The 15,864-nt window shown below is 39.5% G+C and overlaps 1 protein-coding gene across 1 annotated transcript; it reads left to right on the top strand.

Moving 5' to 3' along the window:
• Positions 1-1,016: 1,016 nt before the first annotated feature.
• On the top strand, positions 1,017-15,089 carry ACADSB (acyl-CoA dehydrogenase short/branched chain). Its single transcript, XM_063434934.1, has 11 exons — positions 1,017-1,066; positions 5,586-5,748; positions 5,946-6,046; positions 7,022-7,228; positions 7,892-8,062; positions 8,825-8,950; positions 10,807-10,899; positions 11,060-11,149; positions 12,797-12,934; positions 13,135-13,234; positions 14,029-15,089. Exons 1-11 carry the CDS (start codon positions 1,037-1,039, stop codon positions 14,097-14,099), a joined length of 1,290 nt encoding a protein of 429 aa, XP_063291004.1. The 5' UTR covers positions 1,017-1,036; the 3' UTR covers positions 14,100-15,089.
• Positions 15,090-15,864: the final 775 nt, after the last annotated feature.

Raw genomic sequence — 15,864 nt, forward strand, 5'->3', positions numbered from 1 at the left:
CCGCGTCGTCTTCGTGATCACCTCCCGCGTCATCGCCGCGCGCGCACTGCACGCCGGGAGTCGTAGTCCAAGGAGAAACTGGCTTGGCCAGCCTGGAATGTGCAGGGAGCTGCCCCTTGTACAGTTATTGCAGGGGGAGTCAGACACCCCAGTAGCTTGCCTTCTACTTTGTGGCGGTGCTAATAAAAATTTAACCGTGTGATGCAGGTTGACAATCATGCTTATATCTGATATAAGGACAATATAAACATTGGGGGAGGGGATATGGTTACCATAGCAACAGGAGAAACATGGCTAGCTCAGTTTCTATGCTGGGGTGGTGATTATTCAATAAACTAAAGTGAATTTCACATTTAAGGCCAAAGTAGCTGAACTGAAAGCTTGGTCGAATTAGATGATTTTTTGCAGTTTGGCTACTTTGACCTTATATTTGGAATTCACTCAGAATTTTGACATGAGTTAATAACTATGACCATGTAATAGGAATGGATTCAGTTAAAGTGTGATTGTGATTCAGTGTAACAGAAATACAATTTGCAGGGTGTTTTAAATAACATGGAGACCATTTGTTAAACAGGGTAGTTTAGGAATAGGGCAATTAATAATGCAACTGCCACTTTTATGGCAAAATAGAAAGTGCAAAAAAATTATAAACTGAATTTGGAACATTTTAGATAGTGACTATAGCTGACTTTGATATGTGTTGTTAATACCTCTGCCAGGCTTTATACAGTTACATGCAACTATATATATATATATATATATATATATATATATATATATATATATATATATATATATATATATCTCAAACGTGTATTTCTGGAAGAAAGGGAATAAAAGTAAAACATTGAGTTTGCAATTTGCCATTCTACTTCAAACTAATTATCAATCACAATAAGGCTAGAGCTGCTGCACTTCCGGTCCATTCCAACCGGGTGTACCAACATGGCGTCGTGTCTGGATCGAGGCTTGAGCCGCAAATTGAAAATGCTTTATTTGTCCTTGCTCTCGCGAGGTCTGTCCTGCATTAGACATGGCTGGGGTTTTGCTTCGCAGTGTTCAGGTGAGCCTGGAGGACGTTCAGTGGTATAGGGTAAACCTGAATGGAGGCAATTAGCTGGGTAACATGGAGTGGAACAATAAGGGGATAGACCTTCTGTGTGACAGCAGCATGTGTCTCATTGTACTGACTTTACCTTAATCACATGGACCTTGTAAACATCTGTCATATGCTAATGTCATATATAATATTATTGTTTTTGTAGGTTAATATTTATTAATATGTTTTAGCATACAGGATCTAAATCACCAGGCTGTGACATGATTATCGCTGAATCAGATTTATTTTCTTCTTCCAAATTAGATACATTTTGGCATATCCATTTTTTTTTTTTTTTTTTTTTTTTTATTCTTCAAAGTTTAGTGGATAGGCTGAGCTGTGTTTTCAGTTTGGTTGTATCTGATTAAAACTGGAAATTCCCTCTGACTTCCCACACTTTTTAGGGATTTGTTGCTTATAATCCGAATTATAATTTGGGTAAAATTGCTTGTGTTGAATAGTTTTCTAAATGTGCTACAATCACTGCTAAAGAAAGTAGAAAAAAACACCTTTAGCAGCAATAACTTTTTTTTTCTGTATGACTTTATCAGTCTCGCATGCTTGTGGAGGAATTTTGGCCCATTCTTCTTTACAATGTTGCTTCACTTTTTTGAGGTTTGCTGGCATTTGTTTATGCACAGCTCTCTAGGTTCTGCAACAGAATTGCAATCGGGTTGAGGTTTGGACTTTAATTGGACTATTGCAACACCTTGATTTCTTTTATTTTTCAGCCATTCTGCTGGTGTGCTCGTGATCATTGTACTTTAGCAGGACCCAATTTCGGCCAAGTTTTAGCTGTCGGCCAGATGGTCTCACATGTGACTCTAGAATACAGAGGAGTTCATGAGCGACTCAATGACTGCAAAGCTCCCTAGTTCTGTGGCTGTAAAACAAGCCCCAATTAATGTATTTATTTATAAAATATTTTACCAGGAAAGATGCATTGTGATTATATAGTGCCAGCTTATTCTGCAGCGCTTTACAATATTATGACAGGTCTAAATTCAACAATAAATTAGACAAATACAAAATGATACAGAAACAATTGGTAGATGGGGACCCTGCCCAAATGAGCTTACAGTCTAGAGCAGTTGGGGTAATAAAACACAATGGGCAGCAAGGCTGACCGCAACCAAGCAAGGAGGGAACATAGCAGAACTGGAGGTGAGAGTGGAGTGTGGCTATTTAGGAGAGAGGAAGAGACAGATATGTGACATAGAAGTTAGTGTGGGAGGTTATAAGCATTTCTAAACAGATCGGTTTTGATGGACTTCTTAAACAATAGAAGACATGGGGATAGGCAGTCTGTCCCAAAGGAAAGGAGCTGCCTGTGAAAAGTCCTGCAAGTGCGCGTTAGCAGTGAGGGTACGAGAAGCAGACAGGAGAAGTTCACCGGCAGAGCGGAGAGATCAAGACCAAATCATCACCCCTCTGCCACCGTGCTTGACAGATGGTATGAGGTGTTTGTGTTGATATGCTGTGTTTTTTGCCAAACGTGGCGCTGTGCGTTATGGCCGAACATCTCCACTTTGGCCTTGTCTGTCCAAAAGACGTTGTTCCAGAAGTTTTGTGGTTTGTTCAGATGCAAATTTGGAAATTTAAGCCATGCTGTCATAATCTGTTTAGAGAGAAGTGGCTTTCTCCTGGCAACCCTTCCAAACAAACTATACTTGTACTGGAATGAATGTTAAAGGGACACTCCAGGCACCCAGACCACTTCTGCCCATTGGAGTGTTCTGGGTGCCAACTCCCATCACCTTTAACCCTGCAAGTGTAATTATGGCAGTTTTTATAAACTGCAATAATTACCTTCAGGGTTAAGTCCTCCTCCAGTGGCTGTCTATCAGACAGCCACTAGAGGGACTTCCGGGTTCTTAACCCCTTAAGGACACACGACATGTGTGACATGTCATGATTCCCTTTTATTCCAGAAGATTGGTCCTTAAGGGGTTAAAACCCGAAAAGTGTTTTAAACGACGCTGGACATCCTCACGCAATGCATAAAGACCACCAGCATCGCCAGAATCCCCATTGGAAAGCATTGAATAATTCTTTCCTATGGGGAGGCCTAATGCGCGAGTGCGTCCTTCGGCGCTGGATTCAGGTAAGTCACTGAAGGGGTTTTAATGGGGGTTGGGGGTGAGAGGGAGAGGTGCACTGCAGGAACCTGCAGTGCCAGGAAAACTGATGTTTTCCTGGCACTGGAGAGTCCCTGTAACACTGAGGCCTGTAGAGTCTGAGATGTAACTCTTGATTTTTTTTTTTTTGTTTTGTTTGTTTTTCAATTTCTCAGAGTATGGCACAGTCTGACCTTTGGGTTAATTTGCTGGGACGTCAACTCCTGGAAAGATTGGCAACTGTCTTGAATGTTTTCCACTTTTGAATACTCCTTTTCACTGTAGAATGATGTACTTTAAATTGTTTGGAAATGGACTTAAAACCCTTCCCAGTTTAAAGGGATTCTATAGTGCCAGGAAAACCAAGCCATTTTCCTGGCAATATAGGCCTCTACAGCACCTCCCTCTCGCGGCGCTGAAGTGGTTAAAACCTCTTCAGTCACTTACCTGAATCCAGTGCCGATGTCCCTTGCGCTGGGACAGGCTCTGCCCACGCTCCTCCCCCTCCGACGTCAGCCGGCGGGGGTGACGTAAGATGCATGCACGGCAATAGCCACAGTCGCATTCGTATTTCCCCATAGGTAAGCATTAATCAATGCTTTCCTATGGGGAAAAATCTGACGCTGGAGGTCCTCATGCAGAGTGTGAGGACGTTCAGCGTCCGATAACGGACCAAAGGTTCAAACCAGGAAGCTTTATGTGCGAAGAGTGTGTCCTATATTTTTTCTCATTGAGCTGCATATGGAAGCCTGTGATTGGACAACCATAGAATGTCTGGGTGGAGTTAGAAGGGGAGGGCATGCAAAGGCTGCAGACAAGACAACTGAAGGTTTTGTAAGGATTTTTTTTTGTAAATATATCACAATTAAAAAAATCCACAAAATCATGCACGTCTCTCCCTTTACCATAGTGTTTAAAGTGTGTGTGTGTGTGTGTGTGTCATGCATCAAACTGCGAGGAAGGTTTACTTTCCCAGCCCCACTCTCCCGGATCTGGCGTTAAGCCAGCGCCATGAACAAAGCCGTAAAGTTAAAAGGCTACGCATTTAAACCATAAACATATTTGTTAGATTTTACTAGTTTTATGTCGGGTATGGTTTAACTACAGATTCAGACAGGTGACCAGTTTTTGATCTTTTTCGGGAAGATTGTTCCATGGCTGCTGGGCTTTATATGAGAAGGCTGTCAACCAACTTGTTTTCAACAGGGTATTATTAGTAAAGTACTAGGTGTGGATCAGAGATTATAGTGTTGTGAGAAACTGCAGCAAGGTAACCGAACTAGTGTTTGAACCTTACCAAAGATCTTACTATCTGGATTATTGCCTAATACAAGAATTGTCCTGGATTCTTAGTGATTTTCAAATTTAAGTTCAAAATAGCCACACTGGAAAATTCTTCAAGTCTGTTATACTTCCACTAAGCTTGAATTTCGCTTTGAATTCTTCAAAATCTTCACTTTAAAGGAACACTATAGGGTTAGGGTATTCCTGATCCTATAGTGTTAAAACCACAATTTAGTCCCCCCCCCCCCCCCCCAAACTTCTTTGCCTCCCTAAATATAGTAAATCCCTCCTCAAATTTAAGTCTGCAGCTGCTGCCTCTGCTCCTGATCTGCCTGCTTGGCTGACCTAATCAGAAGTGGTGGTCCTCTGAGCCAATCACAATGCTTCCCCATAGGATTGGCTGAGACTGTCAAGGAGGCAGATCAGGGGCAGAGCCAGCCCAAGTCAAACACAACTCTGGCCAATCAACATCTCCTCATAGGGATGCTTTGAATAAATTCATTGAATCAATGTATCTCTATGAGGAAAGTTCAGTGTCTCAATGCAGAGGGTGGAGACACTGAATGGTGGTGCTGCACAGTGTGCAGCACTGACCCAGGAAGCACCTCTAGCAACCATCTGAGGAGTGGCCAGTGGAGTTATCCCTAGCCTGTAATGTAAACACTGTCTTTTCAGAAAAATGCAGTGTTTACTGCAAAAAGCTTGGAGGGAATGATTATACTCACTAGGACAAATGCAATAAGCTGTAGTTGTTCTGGTGACTATAGTGTCCGTTTTAATACATTAGTTCTGTAATAATTAGGACAAGAAAAGTGATTTGCACATCTTCACCAGTTAGCCAGGATTCATCATTTACCATACCACGATGATGGGTATTGCAAATTCATTGCAAGACAAAGTAAAATACTGGGTTATGCAATGAGTGGGGGAAGGATTCTTATATTAAAGTATGTTGCTCAATCATTAATAGATAGGGCGAGTATGGATTGGTTTCCCCCACTTTGGTTAATTTAATATTGTCGTGCTGATATTCGTGTTGATGGTTTTTGTATAATTGCGTTTGGTTTGTTTTTCTCCCCCAGACGTTGAGCAGAGGAGTCCCACGTTGTTTGGTCACATCCCAGACACTACCTTACCGATTAAAATCTTCCAAACCAGATGTCATAAAAGAGCAGTCCAGAGATGGTGTAGTTCACACCCCTCTGGATACATTCACAGATGAAGAGATCATGATTAGAGACATGGGTAAGAACACAATATTTTCAATTTGAGATCCTCCACATGACCGATGATTGAGGCCATTATACTTGACCTACTTCACCCTGTTAAAGATGCACTTATACCTCCAGCTGTGAAATTACTTGCCTTAAAACCTTGGGAGGGGGAAAAAATAATAGTTTAATGAGGAACACTGGAAGATCGTGTTTATTTTACTTCAACAGTGCGGAAATTTTCACAAGAAAGAGTCGCCCCACTGGTAAAAAGTATGGATACCAACTCAAAAATGGAGGGCTCTGTCATCCAGGGACTGTTTGAACTTGGGGTCTGTATTATTGCTCACCTGATTACTATATAAAGATGTATCCAGTGTATAATAATTTGTTGTCTACGTAGCAATATCCATAATTGTCACATTTTGAGATCAGTGTGTATATAAATTCAGAAACTAAAAGTATTCATTATTTAAATTATTATTTTTACGCCTATGCTATAATGCACTGTCATGCCAAAGCATGAGTTGGCATTTGATATGTTATGAGTACATCAAATTGCTAATTGAACACTCACATATTCCAGAGCTATATGACCTAGTTCTGGTATGTAACCCTGTCACCACTACTGCAACATTGAAGAGGAGAGTGGTTGCCCATAATGGACCAAACAGCGTTACATACCAGAGCTAGGTCTTTTAGCTCTGGAATATGTGTGTGTTCAATTTGCAATTTGATATACTAATGCAGTGTTTCCCAACCCAGTCCTCAAGGCACACCTACCAGTCCAGGATTTAAGGATTACCCAGTTTTGTCTAAGGTGTTTTTTCTTCTTTTTTTTTTTTTTCTAAAAACACCTTAGACAAAACTGGGTAATCCTTAAATCCTGGACTGGTAGGTGTGCCTTGAGGACTGGGTTGGGAAACGCTGTACTAATGTATGTTTTAAGATTTCACACTATTGCACTTTACATTGTATTTAAAAGGATATGAATCAGATTGGAAATTATTGGAGAATCAAAGCCAAGTGTGTTTTATATCCTGTATATTCAAAGTAATTAATGGCTATGTCACTTTATATATAGCGCTCCACATTTTTATTTAAAACTTCTGTTCGTAAGTTAAATCACTGTCAGCAGTTTACCGTATATATAATTTTTTTTTTTTTTATATTCATAAATTTATATTGTTCTGGTAAATGCTGCCATCTACTGGAGAAAATTGATTTATGTTTGTGCAGGCATTTGTTTTTCCAGTTTTGTTTTGGCTTTTCTTTGTCTTTAATGTAGATCTGTACCCTTCTTTCAGCTGATGGGAATAGAGGTAGATCCGAAGTATGGAGGCACGGGTGCATCTTTCATTTCCAGCATGCTGGTGATTGAGGAACTGGCAAAAGTAGACCCTTCTGTGTCTGTTACTTGTGATATTCAGAATACACTCATCAATGCCCTGTTTATGCGATTAGGGACAGAGGAGCAAAAGGATACCTACCTTCCCCGACTCTGCAAAGATATGGTAAAGACTTGATAAGCTATTAGTGGAGAAATTAGCAAATACAGGCCTTGATTTAGTCTAATTTTCTTTTTTCTTTTTTTACTTTTTAATAAGCTTTTCAAATGATTTAATATTTTTTGATTAACTTTGAAAAAAAAAATTTTTTTTAGTATGATGAGAAAAAAAATGTTTAAAACATGTATCAAAAAATATCAAATTGTTTTGAAAAGTATATCTAAAAAAAAAAATATTAAATCATGGCCATATTCCTTGTGTCCCTCAGCAGAATTTCCATTGATGGCTGATAATGAATCAGACATCAGTGCAGGCCGACCGTAACTGTTGTGAATTGAAAAAAGGAATACAAAATTTAAACCGAAATATATTTTATATTTGCTAGAGGTCAGTTCATATTAAAACTGCAGCATTAGGGTTTACTTTGTGACCTACAGAGAAGATGATTTTTATACCTAGAAAGGCTGTTTTTATGGTTACTGTAAAATGTAGGGTTTAGAAAGATCACTCCTAATGTATTTGAAAGTATTGAAAATGTATTAGAACCCTTCATAATACCTGCACCTTTATTTCATGTTCATAGAGATCAGGTCCAGTGACTCATTTCCCTTACAATTCCCTTGCCATTCCAATTTGTATCTATGTGAATCTCTATTTGTGTTCATGCAGGTTGGAAGCTTCTGCCTTTCGGAAGCAGAGTCTGGTAGTGATGCCTTCTCTCTGAGAACGACTGCCACCAAGCAGAAAGATTACTTTGTTATCAATGGCTCCAAGATGTGGATTAGTAACTCTGAACAGGCTGGTGTCTTCCTTGTGATGGCAAATGCCAATCAATCTGCTGTAAGTTCGCACATTTCTTCCTTCTCAATGGGATTGTACAGTAGGTTTTCTTCAGCTTTTTATGATGGCTTTTTTCTCAAATTAGAATATTAATACAAAGCAAATATCTAGGTAATTTTACAGAGCAATGAATTTGCTATACTGACTGCTAGCTAGTATACACTAAAATCACATGTCTGAGGTACAATGCATGCTTGAGGAAAGCCATTGCACAACTTGTCCATCTTGTCCTCTTGGCAGGTCCCTCACATGGCAGGCAATGTAGCGCTAGGAGCCGGGGGTCAGGGAGGGGGAGAGTCTAAATACTCAGATGGTATATCCCTGAACAGAAGCATGGTGCAAGGTCACTCCAGACTTCAATGATGCGGTTACAGTGTGCAGAGTGTCTCTCTAATGTTTGGAAGGTGGGGGGGGAGGGGGGAATTGTCATTTATAGCCCATTTGTTGGCATTAAATCGATGGAATGCATTCCTGTCAGAGTTGTGATCTTCTACAAGCAGGTAATCATTCCAGCTGTATAAATGCACACAAGTAAAACTATATGGATTAATTTTTGGCATGGTGGATAGGCCACTTGTTTCTCCGTTTGTATTTATTTTTTTTACAATGGAATGCAGGAAAGCTAACTTTATATTCATTCGATTGTGTGTATGTGTGCGCATAATATAGCAAAGGATTACTTGAGAAATGGTGACTTTAGTGTCTTGACAATTTCTAAGCTATAGAGATATTGTCTGCTTTTCTTTCTTTTCTGTATCACAGGGCTACAAAGGGATTACGTGTTTCATTGTCCCCAAAGATACTGAAGGATTTCACATTGGGAAGAAAGAGGATAAACTTGGACTTAGGGCATCTTCTACCTGCTCGCTGACATTTGATAATGTCAAGGTAGGAGTGAGGAGAGACATATTCGTAAATAAATAAACCGAAGACATAACTTTGGTAACGGTTTTGAAAAAGAAAATGAAACTGGACAGCTTACATTATGGAAGAAATAATGAACCCACTGGGTTAAGAAAATCTCTGGTTTCTCAAACTTGTTAGCATACCAGAATTTACCCTTTTACATATATACACATTTAATAACAAATTGTCCATTATTCATTTTGTTTCTCATATGTTCTGTGTTTCTTAAATTTTATTTTATTGTCGAAAATAATTTGACAGTTTTTGTGCTTTTTTTTTTTTTTTTTATCACAGTAATTGTTTGTAAAGGGCGGTTAAGGGCAAACATAGAGTAAAGAGAGTACAATGGGCATTCCAATACCTGCAGAGGTACCTTACCCCAACCTCTGTCCTGAATGCGTTAGGGTGAGTGCTCCATGGTGCACTATGGTTAAAGAAATACTCTAACGTTAGGTATACAAACATGGATTCAGAACGTTTGTGTTTTGCTTACTGTTTAGATGTTTGAGTCCCACTGAGATAATTAGTTTTATCTTTCTTCCCTTGCTGGTCTTGCTGCTGTGGCTGCTGCTCCTCCATTGGCTGAGGTCATCATTGCAGATGATCTCCGCCAATCCAATAATTCCCCATATGAAAAAGCTACTGCGCATGTGTCGCAATTGCTGTGCTTAGCCAATTGGCATCTCTTTATAGAGATTCCTTGGCTCAGGGCATCTGTATGAGAAGTGTTTGGTGATTTTATGCACAGAGTGAAGGCGCTAAATGTCAGTCCAGCAAAGTTTGCCAAATCGCACCGGGAAGGTATTTAGGGACTGTTTGAGTGACAGCCATTGGCAGTGTCCCCAGCTAGCATATAAACACTGTATTTTCTCAAAAGAGGCAATGTTGACATTGCTGAGGTCTGCAATGACACTCTCTTTGCACCAGACTCACTACATTAAGCTGTAGTAGTTCTGGTCATTATTATTATTTTTGCCATTTATATAGCACCAACAGATTCCGTAGCACTTTACAATATTATGAGAGGGGGGATGTAACTATAAATAGGACAATTACAAGAAAACTTACTGGAACGATAGGTTGAAGAGGACCCTGCTCAAACGAGGTGACAGTCTATAGAAGGTGGGGTATAAAACACATTAGGACAGGAAATGGCAATCAAATAAGGTGGGAGTGAAGCAGAGCTGGAGGAGAGAGTAGAGTGCTGTCCTTCAGGATAGAGCAAGAGACAGGTAGAGGTTACTCTGTGTCCTTAGTGTCCCTTTAAATATAATTATAACCATTACAGTCTCCCTCTATCATATATACACTGAACAAAATTATAAATGCAACAATTTTGTTTTTGCCCCCATTTGTCATGAGCTGAACTCAACGATCTAAGACTTTTTCTATGTCCACAAAAGGCCTATTTCTCTCATATATTGTTCACTAATCTGTCTAAATATGTCTTAGTGAGCACTTCTCATTTGCCGAGATAATCCATCCGCCTCACAGGTGTGTCATATCAAGATGCTGATTAGACAGCATAATTATTGCACAGGTGTGCCTTAGGCTTGCTACAACTGTGGCGTGTGTAAACCCCTCCCAGTGCTGGCTGCATTGTTTAGGAGAATAGATCTTGTTTGAGAACATTAATCCTATAAATCGAAATCTGCTGTCACTTATGATTATCTAGAAGTCCGGCTGGATGGTTTTGTCAGAGAACATGCATAACAAAAGCAGCCTATACCAAGATATATATTCAAAGATAAAGCTCTAATTTCTTTGTTGAGTGGCCAGATCAAATTTAGAGTTGTACATTAGCTTCGTTGTTTGTTTGTTTTCCTTTTTGTCTGCAGGTGCCAGAGTCCAGTATCTTGGGTGCGTTTGGGCAAGGTTATAAGTACGCAATCGAAATGCTGAACGAAGGGCGGATAGGAATTGCTGCACAGGTAGGCCAAGGAATATAAATTGTACAGCTATTAGATTTCTCAACTCCTATTACAGATTTGTGAGAAATCATGTTTTAATATTCGTAATGGCTGCTGTGTCTCGGTAATGGCATATATCTAACGTCTTATGATCTCTTGCTCTTTCCTTATTCAATCGCAGATGCTGGGCTTGGCTCAGGGGTGTTTTGATCAGACTATCCCGTATACCAAGCAGAGAATACAGTTTGGAAAGAGAATATTCGATTTTCAGGTTTGTTTCAACATAATGAAACATGCATAATCCTTATTGGCTGTGCTTTGTAAGACTGCCTTGGGTTCTGTCTTGTCAGTTCAATATATTGTTCATGTAAAAGATCACTGCGAGCACCACAACAACTACAGCCTGCGCTGGTTGTGGTCTTCTCCAGATATAGGAACCAGATTTAATTTTGTGCAGGAACTAATTTGTTGACAGTGCTCAAAACTTCTACAGCACAGGTACCGAGTAAGTTACTGGTTACATCAGGATGTTGATAGGGCACTCCTGGCTCCACTTTATTTGCATCCAGACATATGTTAAACAAAATTATTAACACATCAATGAAGTAAGATATATAGTTTTTACTAATGATTATTATAAGCCACTCTCGGCATTGACCGTTGATGCAATCATGCAAAGTTTTTATAGTGCTTAGAGTAAACCTTTAAAGGAATCTGTAAACATATGCATGTGACAAATCTTTCATTTTGCTATTAAAATGTTGTGAAACATAGTTCAGACCTTACAAAGAAGCAGTGCTCAAAAAACTCAAATCTCATCTTATGAAATGTGTCTGTAAGATCTCCATTCAACAAAATACATTACCTCCTGAGCGCTAAACATTTTACTGAATCTATGGAGGGGGGAAAAAAACAAACAAAAAAAATCAGTCCTGTGTATGTGTGTGTGTATATGTATAGATGATCTTGATAAAGACCTTAGGGTCGAAACGTTGATTGATTCTTCTTCACCGAATAAATAATTTTGAACAAGACCTCTGGAGTGCTCTATCTATTTCCTGCATATATACCCACGCTCTGCAGCACCGAGGCTTTCTGTATTGGAATCTATTTAAAGGTAGAGTGCCAGATTTTGAACATTTTTTATATATATATATATATATATAATTTTTTTTTTTTTTTTTTACAAGGATCTGGAAAGGAAGGTAACCCTTTCCAACTATAGATGGTATATAGATGGTATAATTCTTAAATGGCCACCCCACTAATAAGTTTATAACACGAACAAGAAACCTACAAAAAAGACGTATAGAACCTACAAACATATGCAATTACAGATACATTTACTGCAGAAGTGAAATAAGATTTTGGTCACCCCAACAAGAACTCCCAAACCACTTTCCAGTTTTTCATTTTACATGCTTTGCTTACCTTGGAAATGATGTGGGTGGGCACAAATGAACAATCAAATCTCAATTGTGAGTGCTGTCAAAATTGTGGCAAATATGCTTTTAAATGCGTGGACCGTGATATGCACGTTTTGGTAGTAAAGGCATGGACCGTGATATGCAGATTTTGGTAGTAAATGCGTGGACCGTGATATGCAGATTTTGGAAGTAAATGCGTGGACCGTGATATGCAGATTTTGGTAGTAAATGCGTGCACCGTGATATGCAGATTTTGGTGGTAAGTGTAGATTACTACACTATGCCAGAAGCATTAAGAGTCTTTTTCAAACCCAGAGCCTTCACTGCAGACCTGCCAATTGACCCACTTTTAATACTGTGTATCATTGAAAACTTTGTAGAACGTATCTGATTAAATTTTTTGATGTCCGTGTTATAACTTGTGGACACGTGATGGTGCAGCGTACTGTCGTGCATATTGACTGTAAGCAATATTTTGTTTTCATGTTTAGGGTATGCAGCATCAGATTGCACAGATCGCAACTCAGCTGGAAGCAACACGTCTGCTGACCTACAATGCAGCCAGGCTGCGAGAAGCAGGGAAACCCTTTAAAAAAGAGGCATGCATGGCCAAGTACTTCTCATCTGAGGTAAGTATATAACGGTGGGTCAGTGGGCATTGATGGGCATGCTGGGCAGCTTATTTACAGCAGAAGTGTTACAAATGTCAGCAAAGGATTTTAATACTAGACAACACCTTTTTACAATCGAATCACATATTGGAGAACCAAGGGGAGAGACTGTACTTTACCTGTGTGTAATAATTTGTTTATTAAACTTTGTCTTTCAGGTTGCTTGTCTGACTACCAGTAAATGTATGGAGTGGATGGGAGGAGTCGGATTCACTAAAGATTATCCAATTGAAAAATACTATAGAGATGCAAAAATTGGTGAGTGCTTCCACAAAGGAAAGGAACAGAAAGGACCGTTCTCTAGTGGTTTTTTTTAAGATCAATAGGTGCAATGTTTGCATCCATCTAACCCTATGCGCAAAGCCCACAGACATTCTACCCTGTCCAAAAAAAAGATTTTGTGAAGGGAAGAAGGATAGGTATGAATGAAGTGGGACAATGGTAAAGCCAGTAGCGCTTGCAGTAAGTCACACCCAGTCATCACTTGTGCTACTGATAGAAGGTTGCTTTCTAGGTAGGCGAGTAGTATGTAACTTTAATGCAGGGGTGGGGAACCTTCGGCCCTCCAGATGCTTTGGACTACATCTCCCATAACGCTCTTACAGCCATTATGTTGGCAAAGCATCAAGGGAGATGTAGTCCACAACATCTGGAGGGCCGAAGGTTCCCCACCCCTACTTTAATGCATTGTTGGGTATTTCTTATTGAAGCTATATTTTGGTTAGCTCATACCTGTAATTCTAAATATTATGTTTTAGATTTGGTCACCAATAATGTGATTTAATAAATCCTGGTCTGTGCTTTGGGCTAGCACACAGGATCCTAACCTGCTTTAATTCTGAGGCTTGTTACTCGAGCTGTTATAAGATGAAGTGTTACATAAACGATGAGAGCAGGTGTGATAATATGAGATTTGACAATGAGTGTGAATTATGACAAGCGCCATGTTTATGACTTTGTGGACATTACTTTGGTGAATATTATAGTACATTACACGACAAGTGTGTCTTATACATTCAGCCAAGAATCTCATCAAATGTATTGTGTTCTAGGTACAATTTATGAAGGGACATCTAACATCCAACTGAGCACAATCGCTAAATTCCTTGACCAAGAATACTAAGAATCCATCCACCTTGCTGATGTTGCACGTCTTCATAGAATCATTGCAGTATGGACAAAACATTTTTAATTATGAGTACAGGATCAAAAACATGTCTACAGTCATACAATGCCACTAAACCATGCTTTTCTACCTTCTTTGTACTATTATCATAATTAGCTATATTTTTCCTGTCTCTGTTCATCATTGAAACAATGATGATTTTGTTTTTCAAACCTTTCATTTTAAACTATCCTTTAATGTAAATGTTATTAATAATAACATTTTTCTCTGTAGTCCGGAACCGCAAATTCAAATTTACACAATTCCTAATAATGTGTAAGAAACTCTTTGTATCTGATGTAATAATACGCAAGTCTCTCAATTGTTAAACTCAGACAAAGAATGTTGATTTAACTCAGGTCAAACATAGTTACTATGTTACATATGTGTAAGTGCAATATCTATATGTTTTTAGTTTCATTTCCCGGTTTTCTTTTAGATAGCACCTTACCGGTTTTATACAAGATTTAGATTTATTATTATTTTTTTTCTCTACTTTGATCAAGCTTGTCAAACTCATTAGCTCCAGAGAGACATATTAGCCATTTTGTGTTTTAGATCTGTCTTTCTTTGCATATATATATATGTTTCACCTTTTATCAATGTCCTTTTCATCCTTACCTTTTTATGCATCAGTTTCCCTTGTTTCTCTCTCGGTTGTCTCTTAATGTCTGAACTCCTCCCTGCCAGCCATCAACATTGTAACCCCACTGTATTCTTCTGTACTGGGATAAAACGTACAACTTACTGACAGATAAAAGGTGCTAGCGCGTATGATAACATTAATATGGTTTGAGTTAGAGATAACATTGATCGCAGTTAGCTGTGAGACCTATGTAGCTTTTGTTGCACATCATATTGTACACCATATGTCCAAAATTGTGTTACGTTTTTGATTAGACGTTTGCTTTTTTATAAGCATTTGAAAAAGGTTGTGGTATAATGAAAATAAAATATTCATAATAAACAAGAAAACCTGTGTCCAAATATAAATAAGTGACCCAGCTTGAACAAAAAAAAAATCTGGTCATGTTTATTTAACAGGTTAATCACCAAGTACATAAAAAAAAAAAAACAAACAAAAAAAAAACACCACCACCTAGGCATTGAGACTTTTAGGGCTAATCTCTACTGGCACCTAAAGCGATCACAAACTGATGTGGATTACATAGGGTTAATATTGTTTTGCGAGGGTTCCATTTACAAAGGATTGCTGCATTTCATGTGGCAGGATTGAGAGAGTTACTTAAGTTTGATGGTTTAAAATGCATCTCTCCGAGGCGGGGCCAGACCGCCGAACTGGACGGTTGCAAGCAAGAGAAGCTCCTGAAATACATCTCTAAATAAAACGACTAAACCATGTCTTATCTAAAAACAGACCGACAGCAATGGTGCCCTGAACAGAAGGACCACTGGATCCAGGGAGAGGCTGGCTCATCGAGCTGCAGTCCCCTGGAGGAGACATTTTTGTTACCTCAACTAAGGCCTTCTCCAGTGGTGAGTGGGGCAGACGGCCGCTGACCCACTATCCTGCTACACAGTACCCAGCCAAGGGCGCACACCCAAGCGGACCTGTCCCTGTCCCCCCCCCCCCCCTGTGGGCCGGTGGGGGTGATCCCGGCCCTCACCCTGTGGCCCCGAGCGAGACGCTGCAATCGAGACCGGGGGGCCCAACTGCTGCACCCAAGATGGCGGGCGCCATGTGCGTGGAGGACCAGGGAAA

This window comes from Pelobates fuscus, chromosome 10 (genome assembly GCF_036172605.1).
Source record: "Pelobates fuscus isolate aPelFus1 chromosome 10, aPelFus1.pri, whole genome shotgun sequence".
Lineage (NCBI taxonomy): Eukaryota > Metazoa > Chordata > Amphibia > Anura > Pelobatidae > Pelobates > Pelobates fuscus.

Excerpts from the sequence above, each read along its gene's own strand:
- ACADSB (XM_063434934.1), top strand. The coding sequence starts at position 1,037 with ATGGCTGGGGTTTTGCTTCGCAGTGTTCAG. Across the intron at positions 8,063-8,824 it reads CAAATGCCAATCAATCTGCT|GGCTACAAAGGGATTACGTG; the intron begins GTAAGTTCGCAC and ends TCTGTATCACAG. Across the intron at positions 11,150-12,796 it reads AGAGAATATTCGATTTTCAG|GGTATGCAGCATCAGATTGC; the intron begins GTTTGTTTCAAC and ends TTTCATGTTTAG.